At 38.0% G+C, this 11,485-nt stretch overlaps 3 protein-coding genes across 3 annotated transcripts; all 3 read right to left on the reverse strand.

Annotated features, from left to right (window-relative positions):
• Positions 1–2,767: 2,767 nt before the first annotated feature.
• LSM04_006964 (Protein kinase domain) lies at positions 2,768–6,574 on the reverse strand (the record flags this gene model as incomplete). The annotated part of the gene is made up of 1 exon (XM_067336820.1): positions 2,768–6,574. One exon carries the CDS (start codon positions 6,572–6,574, stop codon positions 2,768–2,770), a length of 3,807 nt encoding a protein of 1,268 aa, XP_067194777.1.
• Positions 6,575–7,581: 1,007 nt separating this feature from the next.
• LSM04_004369 (putative Zinc-ribbon domain) lies at positions 7,582–9,738 on the reverse strand (the record flags this gene model as incomplete). The annotated part of the gene is made up of 1 exon (XM_067336831.1): positions 7,582–9,738. The coding sequence occupies one exon, from the start codon at positions 9,736–9,738 to the stop codon at positions 7,582–7,584; it is 2,157 nt and encodes a 718-aa protein (XP_067194734.1).
• Positions 9,739–10,175: 437 nt separating this feature from the next.
• Positions 10,176–11,363, reverse strand: LSM04_006883 (Cyclophilin-type peptidyl-prolyl cis-trans isomerase domain; the record flags this gene model as incomplete). The annotated part of the gene is made up of 1 exon (XM_067336843.1): positions 10,176–11,363. One exon carries the CDS (start codon positions 11,361–11,363, stop codon positions 10,176–10,178), a length of 1,188 nt encoding a protein of 395 aa, XP_067194775.1.
• Positions 11,364–11,485: the final 122 nt, after the last annotated feature.

Consider the following 11,485-nt stretch of genomic DNA (forward strand, 5'->3'; position numbering starts at 1 on the left):
AATAGTAATAGTAGTAGTGGTAGGGAATAATAAGATAAACCAAGGAAAGCTTTGATAGAATCAAAACAACAAACCTAAAAAAAAGCAAATATGCGCAATATTCAGTCTATTTCCTGTGAGCACGCGGATAATAGAAAAAAAACGAAAACAATATGCCTTCCTTGACTGTGTTGTGTGTATAAAAATCAGTTTTTTCTCAAATTATATATATATATATATATATATATATATATATGGATAGGTCGATGATGGGAGAGAAAGTGGTATCTTTTTTTTAACTTAAGCCAATATGGTCCTTTCCTTTTTATTAACCTTCTGTATTTTACCACCTCTCTTTCTCTCTCTCTGCTTTCCACCACCACCTAATGGACAACCACTCCACCTTCTATATATATATATGTATATACGGGAGAAAAGAAAAAAGAAAAGGAGAGAAAACCAATAGAGTACTACTACATTCATTCACGTAGTTATAGATACAGACGTAGAAATAAAGCAAAATAAAAGGAAAAAATTATATATATATATATATATGGGTAAAAGAGAAACCTATGGATAGAAAGAGTCATTTGATCATTTACGAAGCACTTATTGCCCCTTTTCTTCTCTCTTCTTTACCAAACAGATAGAAAGAGAAATAAGCCTCTAAAGGGCTACAGGTGCAATAACAGCGAAATAGTGTTAATGAGAAGTGAAAGGAAAAAAAGAAAAAAAAAACAAAAGTAATAACAATAAATATATAAGAGAAATAAAAATACAAAGAAAGAGAAAATAGAGAACACCCACGTAATAATTAAAATAAATAAATAAATAAATAAATAAATAAAAATAAAATGGCAAACCGCAATCATCATAAAGGAGGAGAGAATAGAAGCAAAGAAGATGAAGCTAAGGTAAACACAAACGAACACAATAATAGGGAAAACAAAAAGAGAAGGAGACATAAGAGTAGGAAACGAAAAATTAAGCATAAAAATAAGAAATCCGAAATAGATATACAGAATCACACTGCGTATATATATATATATATATATATATATATATATATACTTAGAAAGGAAAGATCTTAGGAAAAGAGAGTAAAATAAAATTTCATATCGGTACTCTCGATGATAGTTTGCTGTTTAGAGTGATAAGAAAGAATAAAAGAGATATCAGAGTGAGAATAACTCCCTCCTGGGTTTCTTCTCCTTCTTATTCCTGTTTTTTTTCATATTTTTGTTCGCCCTGTTTCTTTCCTTCTCACCTTTTTTTTTTCGTTTCTCCCAAACCGTTGCACCTTAAGTTTATTTCCGTTAATAATACAGAGAGGATATATATATATATATATATATATTTGTGTAATTCATTTGCATAACAACTATAATCTTATTTCCTCATACACTCTTTGGTTAACTCTTTCCCATTAAGTTCATTCTTCTCACATACATTGATATATATATATATATATATATATAAACTGAATCAAACGAGAGGGAATAATAACCAAAAACAATAATAAAAATAAGAGCAAATGGAACCAATGGAACACTAAACAAAAAAAAAATAAAACAGTAATTATGAGGAAAACAAGGGGCGGATGCGTGTTTGTAAGAGTCACAAATGAGAGGACAAGATGATTAGAGAAACCAAATTTTTCGTTCTTCTTTCTGATACCCTATATATATATATATATATATATACATTCCCTTCTTTCTTAATGCTCTGACATGAAAGAGATACATATATAGATGGTGCTGATCATAAAGTTTAACTGTACTAAGGTGAATTAGCTACAGGAGACTCTTTATATTAAGAAGCACCATCATAACAGGTAGAAACAAAGAGAATAGAAAAATAAATAAACAGATAAATAAATGAATAAATAAATAAAATAATAATAAAAAAAGAGCTAATCAACCGATCGGCATTGTTAATATTCATGACCAAATAAAAATAAAACGGAAGGAAAAGAAAACAAAAGAAAAAAAGAGGAAAATAACACCAATCAACCGCAAATACATAACGGCGAAAGCACTTTTTTAATACTCCGAAATAGAAAGCAAAAAAAAAAAAAAACATTTACCCTTTTGGTATCTCTGCAAAATTACAGAAATAAGGGGTGAAAAGGAATGAGTGTAATTGAGTATACATAAATACATGTAAAGATAATACTGTCTTTCAGAGATTTACCCTTATTTTATTTTTCTTTTTTTTTCTTGCTTTGCAATAAAACGCTTCGCTTCATTTTTATCCAATACTTTCCCTATTATATATCCTTCTTTCTTTGTTTTTATACAAGGTACTAGAATAGAGATTGCTTCTCATTATGTACTTCTCCCTTCTCTCATATGGATTTTCATTGCACTCTTTAGATTATAAAATTGTGTTTTTTTTTTTTCTCGTCTCTACCCACTTGTTATATATATATATATATATATAGTGGAAACGACAATAAAGGAATACGCCAGGACATACAAATAGGTGTAATATGCATGGAGAAAGAAAGAGAGATAAATCTTGTATAAGTAAAACATAGAAGGGGAATGACATAAATAAATAAATAAATAAATAAATAAAAAATAATAGCATCCAAAACAAAAAGAGGAAAGGGAAACAAAAACAATAAAGTTGCATTCCTCTGATATCACCAAACACCCTCAAACAACATCGCTCCAATCCAAACCAATATATATATATATATTACCATATGTTATCGCCAACAATAGACGTGTATCTTCTAACACTTTGGACTAGGAGAGCAGAGACGCAGTGACGACGCCGTAGATTAACGCGCTGCGTTCATAACTGTCACTGCTCGCATACTATCAACAGAAAGATACGACGATTCATTAAAATTCCCCACCAAATCATCCATATTTTCAGGCACAATGGGAAGCATCGTAACAGGTGGGGCTGGCGCTACAGATATCAGAGAAAGAGTAGCCCGTCGTTGGTTTTGTGAATCTGTTTCCCAATCCATTGATACTGTGTAGTCAAAGTCACCATTATCATCCCGTTCACTGCCATTCATTTCCTGCAGTTCATAAAAGTCTCCAAATAAATCATTTTCTTCATCCATGATACGAGGATCTGCATCCTTAGTATATTTATATTCATGCTGTGCCAGTTTTAGCTGTTCCTCCTCCTCTACAAAGGCACTCGCATATGAACCAACACTGTTAGGATCCGTATCACTCGATTTCACTACTGCGACTGTTCCTGTTAATGTTGTATTTCGTGGGGTTCCTGTTCCTGTTGTTGTTGTGGGTGATGTTCTTTTTGCTTTTGGGGTTGTTTTCTGCGAATCAAGCGCAGAGAAACGCACGGGTGGCGGCAATTGACGCTCCTCACACGCCTTCCAATCAAATCCACGAAAAAACGCATGTTGTTTAAGTGTCTGAAGCGACGCCAACCGCCGTTGTGGATCTTTATGAATAAGTCGTGAAAGTAAATCCCTCGCCTCTGATGAAAGTGCCGGTTCTGCGGGAAACTGCAGTGGCTGCGAGACGATTGCCTGTACTGTTTCCCGGTGTGTGGGGCGTAGAAATGGAAAGAAACCGGTAAGGAGTGTAAACAGCACAACGCCCATACTCCACCAATCCACCTCTAATCCGTAGCCGCGGGATTTCACATTCCACAGCATCTCTGGGGGAATATACGCAAGTGTGCCACAACACATATGTTGACGAATAGGGCGTTTAGACGCATCTAGGATATGTTTGGCAAACCCAAAGTCTGTGAGGACGGCATGCCCGTCTTCATCTAACACTAAATTATCGCCTTTAATATCTCGATGAATAATACCTTGTTGTTGGAGATGATCAATCGCAATAGCGAGTTCGGCAATAAAGAAACGGGCAACGTGTTCCTCAAAGCGATGCTGTGGGGATTGGCAGGTGTGTTTTAACAATTCCCCACCCGGGAGATAATTGAGTAGAAAGTACACACGCGAGGCGGTTTGAAAGGTGGCGTGAATACGTGTAATATATGGAGAGTGTACACAATCTAAAATAGCCCGCTCACGACGTACCTCAATGACATTTCGTAATGAAGAAAATAAAGTCTTACGTATTACTTTTAATGCATATAATCCACCCGTAAAGCTATGACGTACAAGTAAGACACGACCAAAAGTACCCGTGCCAAGCACACGTATCGTTTTAAATGCCGAAAGACCATAACGTAATGCCAATCGTCCACGCAGAAATGCATAAAAACATACCGGTAATAATAATAATGTTGAATCCACACATGGTGTTGGTGTTGTTCTTGTTGTGGAAGATTTTAATGATGACGGTGATGGTATTATAGATGAGGATGATGTAGATGATTTCATTCCTCCTTTAGGAATTATTCCCATTGTGTGCGCCACATCTACACGGTGTGCCCATACGCCGTGCAGGAGATCTAGTTGGAAGATGAGATGATGTACCCAATCTCCCACTACGAGTCGCAATACATAAACCCCAAACCGCACTTCACCCGTACTGTTATAAGAGGAAACTTCACCGACAGTATTTACATCATGCGAGTGACTATCGAGTACAGTGACATCACTGATCGTTGCAACTGTATTAAGAGTGGCGGTTGTGGTGTTTTTTGTACCAAGTTGCTTAACGTGAAACATTTTCCCAGAAGAAGGGAGTTCTAACGTCTCCAGGAATGGGGATTTAGTGCTATCTAATACAACAGTACTAGGTGCAGATAGCGGTAGAATTGTAAAGGGGGTTGTAGTGTCTGAGAGGTTATACACATATATATATTGTCTTCTAAGAGAAATGAAACGGGTACGTAATGGGCATAGAACTTCTGAACCGTTCTCCATCGCAAGTAGTGCGAGTTCTTTCAATGAATGTGATGTATTCCGTAGACGTGTGCTTACTGCAAAATGTATAATAGAACAGTTTTTTTCTCCGAGTAATTGAAAGATACGTGGTTGACAAAGAAATGGACTTACTTCGGTAAAGAAACGTTTACTATCAATTGAGGAAAACTCATTCTGCTGAGTTATTGAATTCTCCTTCTTAAAACCGCTACTACTACTACTACTACTACTACTACTACTACTATTACTATTACTATTACTGCTACTACTAGTACTACTACTACCACTAGTATTACTACTACCACTAGTATTACTATTACTACTACTACTACTACTACTACTACTATTATTATTGGATCCACCTTTACCAATATTTTCTAGAACAACTGTATGTAACCGTTTTACAGTTTTCTTACGTTTTGATTTCTCCTCTGGTAAATGATGCTCTACTGCAGTTTTAATACTCTTGTTAGTTTTCTGGATATCAGTCCTATTAAAACTATCTTGCTTACCAAGAATATTTTGAGAGATCTTTTCTTGTACAATTAAACGTATTCCTTGTAGAATTGGTACAAGCATACTACTAAACAGTGGACGTAGAACAGATGATACACTCACCTCTTTTGAAGCACTACTATTATCACCAAAAGAGATTATTCGTCCACCCACAACATTTTGAGCGATTTCAAAGGGTAATATCATAAGTTGTATCAGATCTTCATCTCCCAAGTCAAAGTGTGCTGCTAAGGAACAAACCTGTTCTAAAACCTCTTTTGGAGAAAAAAGCTCCAAAAAATCAATACCATCTTCTGTATTTACGGAATTCCCTTTATTGCCATCGGGTTCAGTTACCGTAGTATGAGAAACAGTAAGCCCAGCAGTCCTTGTTGTTGAAGTGGTATTATTACTATTAATAGTATTGGTAGTAGTATTAGTATCAGTCATTATAGTAGCAGGACCAGAGCCAATAACAGAAGGGACAATGTCAAAAGTAGTATCATTAGCGGTATTGTCTGGATCTTCAACTACACAATCAGCCAAATGCAGAGTTGATGAAAATGCCATTTGTTGACCGTTCTCTGGCTCTTGTCTTTGTTTTGCAGAATTATCCTGTATGTTCCGTTTAACAGATTTCTCTAACGTTTGTTTTTCCTTAGATAGAGAAGGTAAAGTATGACTGCTAGACCCGGTATGAGTTAAGGAAACCTTTTCCGTAAAGTGTGAATGACCCCGACTTTCCTCATCATTACTAGTTTCAAAACTTCTACCGTGTCCGCTCGTAGATTGTGAAAGAGATTTTTTACCTTCTTGAAATGTCCCACCACTGGCAACATACACAATATAGCGGAATAACATCTGTACACCACCCCATTCTAACTGTAGGGCGGCAATTTGCAACGCAGGAGATCGTGAAGAAGTTGACGTTGATGATGGCAATGTGTTATATTCTGTATTTTCACTACTATCATCACCATTGCTATTAACTTTAGCTTTCTGTGGGTTTGTGCTCCTCAACACTCTATTGAGCTCAGGGAATGGATCTACTACGGTGGGATCGGGGATTTCGGGCTTATTGTCTACTGATAAAAGTTGCTTTGCATATTCCAGAAGAATACGATCGCTATGTTGACGAAATTTCGCCCAGTCAATATGTGGAAGTTGCTGTATAATATTACCTTCTCCATTCACACTTTTCTCATCACTGTTTTCATCAACAAGGACTGCAGTACTTGGTGCAGCGCGGCAAACAGAGACGGTTGAACCCATGTTATCACCACACTATATATATATATATATATATATATATACCGCTCTATATGCAATTATTATTATTATTATTATTCCCTCGCTTTCCTTTTCTCTTTTGTCCTTTAAGTCACAGACCCAAAGTATATTCTTTTATTTTTTCCTTACTGCAGGTAATGTATATATATATATTGCTGGTGTCTTCTCTCTCCCTCTCTCTTTTGGGTTACGGCAAGAGTAAACGCGTATGTAATTTATTTTACAACGAAGAAATAACTAAGAGAGAGAAAGAGAGAAAACCCAAATAACAAAAGCAAGAGAGAATTTTTTAAATATTCTCTGGGTTTTGTATCCCTTTTTCTTTTTCTTCCTCTTCTTCCCTTTTTCCTTGAATGGCTTCGTTTTTTTCGTTTACTCTTTCCCCACACCAGTAATAAACACTAAACTTTTATTTAACACCTGTCAACGTTTTTTTTTCCCTTTTCCCTTTGCCCCCCTTTTATTTTCTCTTTCCTTGCAATAACTATACAAACATCAAAGAAGGAGAAGAAAAAAAAAAAAAAACAGAGAAAAAGTGTAAATAATGATAAATTCAGAAAATCAGACACACTCGTGCAATTATAAAGTCTTATGAGGTTTCTTTCTCTCTCTCTCTCTCTCTCTCTTTTTTTTTTTTCTCGTTCCGTTTTTGCTCATCTTCATACCTATGAAATATTCAGCAAATGTGTTTACTCTTTTCCTCATTTTCCCATAATCATCATCAATACAAAATGTCCATTATGTTCCCGCGCAGAAGGAGTAAAAAGAAAAAAAGCGTTGTATGAACAACAAGAAAAAAAAAACATGAATGCAACGGTGAAACAAACAAACACACAAACAAACCGAACCAAACAAGGACAGAAAGAGAAAATATAATAGTAATATTAACGGAAACAAAAAAGAGAAAGTAATTAGAGGTCAAATAGGATTACAAGATAAAGAATTACCCACTTCATCATTTCTAATCCCACAATCACTCTCCCCTCCCTTTAACTATTTTTCTCTTGTGACGATACCGCATTACCACTACTGCTCTTTTCATCCGTTTCCTGACGTTTCTTCTTTGGTCGAGCCACTTTTCTCGGTGCTCCAGGTGCTTGAATCACTTGTTGTTGCTGTTGTTGTTCTTGCTGTTCATTTGATTGCTCTTTATCTGTGAAAAAGGATGGTGCCAGACCTAAAGTCGCATTAAGCCCACTCGTTCTTTGCACTTTTACCTCAGCAGGTGGGCGTAATCTAAATCGTCCTGTTCGACGTGGTCGTGGGGTGCCTCGATTATACTGAAGAGCACGTGCTTCTTCTTCCGTCATGGATTGTAGTGCCGCTGGGCCGAGAAGTGAACGGAGATGAAGATCCTTTTCATCGGCATCAAATAACGTGTTTTTATCACTTGTTGATGTTGTGTACTCCTGCGTAAGACTCTGTGAGGCGGAAAGGCTAACCACTTCAAAGGCCGCTTCCGCAGGTGTTTCCTTACGTGTGGAAGTACTCTTTTTCTCTCCAGTTAATGCACTCTGTGATGATGATGATGATATGTATCCTTCTTGTTCTTGTTTTGATTGTTTATCTTCTGTCATTGTTGGTACTCCTTCTGTGATATCATCCTCGCGATGTGGTGGCATTGGAGGTCGACGTGGATATGAATACTTGCGAGAGGCAAATGTGGTGCGAATCTCACTTTCATATTCCTCTGGTGGAGGAGGTAAAGAGTCTACACGACGTCGGGTGACTCCTCCTCCTTCTGTTGTTGTATCCTCCCCTAATGTTTTTTCTTGTTGCTTTTGTTTTACAGTTGGTGTAATATCGGGAAGAACAATACGGGCGGTGGGGGCGAAGCGATCCTTTACAACATCCTCCACATTAAGTGTGAAGTGTTGTATCCAATCTGGATCTGTTATAACAGATGGAACGATATTATCATTATTACAATTACTATTATTATCATTATTATTATCATCTTCCTTTGTACAGCTATCGTTTCTCTTTTTTCTCTTTTGACGCTTATGCCAGGCAACAAAGCGATCATACGTCGTGAGAACCTCATCACGTGAGACGCCAGCCCCATCACACGCCTCTGTGAAATAGAACACTGGTCGATATGATGGGTCTAGTTTAACATCAAGACTCTTTTCCCACATCTCAATAGCACGATGTATATCATCCCCCACAAGTTCTTCTTCCTGCAGTGTCTGTTGATGATTCCGCTGCTCTTTTATAAACAACGGTGAAAAAGTCTTTCCATCTACTGAAGTGTCAACACGACGTTGAGAGACAAGATCATCCAAGAGATGTGCCGCAGCAGGAAACGTGTCCCGCTCACGTGCTTCTTCAATTTTTGCAGCACGTCTTATCTCTTGAAGAATATCAAGCTCCAATGCGGCCTGTGCCTCCTGCTGTTCTTCTACACTATATGGAACTTCAACAAAGGCGTGTACAGGACGACGGAAAGAACGTTCATGTGGTGGTCGTCCCTCTGCAGGTTTCCACCAGACATTAAGATCACTGGTGCTAGTCACATCTGTTGGGCGAAGAAGTCCATTCTTTTCCTGATCCCAACGACTAGCGAGTGTGGGATGGGTCTCTGCAAGCGATGGGATGGATGCATCTTTAGTTCCACCCATAATTTCTGTTGTACTGCCTTTCTCCACTCCATATTGATATTTTTGTTGTTGTTGATGATGATGGGATGATATGGTAGAACAGCGAGGACAACCCTTATCCACCACCGCACGATCTCTCACGGTTGCCTGGTAGTTTTCCCCACAAGCCGCACATCGCCACCAAACGGTGAGGGAACTACTAGAAGGGACGGAACTTACATCCACATCATTTAATTCAGGCACCCATTCATCTATTAAATCAGGCCGCACAACCGCAAGTCGACTAAGATGCAATTCTCGTCTTCGCCCTGCACTTCTTATATTATTAGTATTACCATCCTTTGTACTATCGCTGGTGTCGTAATTATTCTCATCACTGAAGGCTGCTGGATGTGTAGATAAGTTTCGTATAACGTTTCCAAGAACGATTGCTGATAAATACACCTGTTGATGGTGTTGCTGTTGGTAACGACAGGTGAAAGACCTCCACGTGCCAATACGTTGAGCAGTGAACTCCCTTGCAATACTACTGCGATACCGTAACATGGATTCCTTTTCTTTTTTTTTTTGCTCTTTCAATATATGTATATATGTGTATATATTGAACTGCTGGTAATCCTAATGCCTTTACCACACGATGTTTTTATTTTATATATATTTTTTATTCCTTTTGTCTCCGTTTTTCACAGAGCCTGGGTGAGATTACCCCCTTGTGCTACCCAGACCTAATTCTTTGCTTTCCTCTCTTTTCTTTTTTTCCCCTCCCTTTCTATTTAACGCCAGAGTGTGACAATAAATAAATAAAGTAAAAGGAAGAAAAAAAAGAAACAAAATGAAAATAGAACTTGATAGATAGTCGTTATTCTATAGATGAAGGGAGTATAATGCATCAGCATACATACATTATATATATACAATAATAATAATAATAATAATAATAATAATAATAATAATGGTAATACAGAAAATTCATTTTTTCTTTTTTAGTATCGCCGACGTAAAGTTTTCTTTGTGCCTGCAGAAGCTGTACGCCCTCCTTTACTATTACCTGTCATTACAAGTCGATTTATTTTATCATGCTTCTGCCGCATCTTCTGCGGTGGTTTACCACGTCGATTTCTCCGCAACGTTTGCGTTTCTTTAATCATCCCAACATCCGTAAGAAAAACCTCCTCTTGTGCGGCGAAGAAATCAAAGGCTTCACCCTCTACAGGAGGCACCGCCGTGATGCCTGCTAACACACTCTCCCCATCTGATCCTGTGAAACGCTCTGAGCGGAGACGTTTTGCCTGCGGCCCGATACCCTTACTGTTATTATTATTGTTATTATGATTATTCTGCGGTGCTGGATAACTACGTGTGAGGTGAAAGAAACCACTAACTTCTGCGGCGTTATCCATTTCGGCATCTTCCGCCTCTGTTTCCTCACGGCGACGGACACGGCCTGCCGTACGTGTTGTTGTTGTTGTTGTTGATGATGATGATAATGCGATGCCTGTTCGTGAGGGTCTTTGCTCTGCGGTTATGTGTGTTGTACTCTTCACCGGTTTACTGTAGTCAAACTGTACATCGGAGACCCACAACTTTACTGGTGGTTGTGGGGCGAGTGTACGTGAATGGACGGCGGCTGTTCCACACGCCTCGCGTAGTTCATTTAAACCAACCGTGATGTGACCTATAGACTGATAGACGCCTAACTCTTCACATTGTGTGGGTTCTGTAACATCATTAAGAAGAATATAATAACGACTTGCATTAGAGTTTGGGATTCCAACATTTCCAATAAGAACAGTACCAGCACAAAGTTGTTGTTGTTTCTGTGATTCATATTTTAGTGGTTCATCTTCAATAAACCCACCAAAGATAGTCTTCGTTGTACTGCTTCCAAGCTCCACCATCACATTCTTCTCAATACGCACAACCGAACTCTCAGCAAAAGGCTTTAATCCAGAGTTCCTCAGTGATTCCGCTGATAATGTCATTATCTTTGTTGATGGCACACCGAGAGCAGACAATACATCACTTGACGGCAGTTCACCTGTACACATAAAGAGATAATTGGCTGTTGCCATAGGCCGTTGTTCTGGTATTGGTATAACAACCCGCACTGCCACATCGCGTTGTTGTTGCTGTCGTTGACTGGGGAAGCGGAAGTTTAGTGTTGTTTGCATTCATTTAATCCTTAAAATTTATGTTAGTTTTCACGTCGTCCACAGTTTCACTAGACGTTGTTTCAACCCACTTCTCCTCCTTTTTAAAAGAGGTAGGTCAAATAAGTAGAAGAAAAAAGAAG

Source organism: Trypanosoma melophagium (genome assembly GCF_022059095.1).
Source record: "Trypanosoma melophagium isolate St. Kilda chromosome Unknown ctg10segment3, whole genome shotgun sequence".
Lineage (NCBI taxonomy): Eukaryota > Euglenozoa > Kinetoplastea > Trypanosomatida > Trypanosomatidae > Trypanosoma > Trypanosoma melophagium.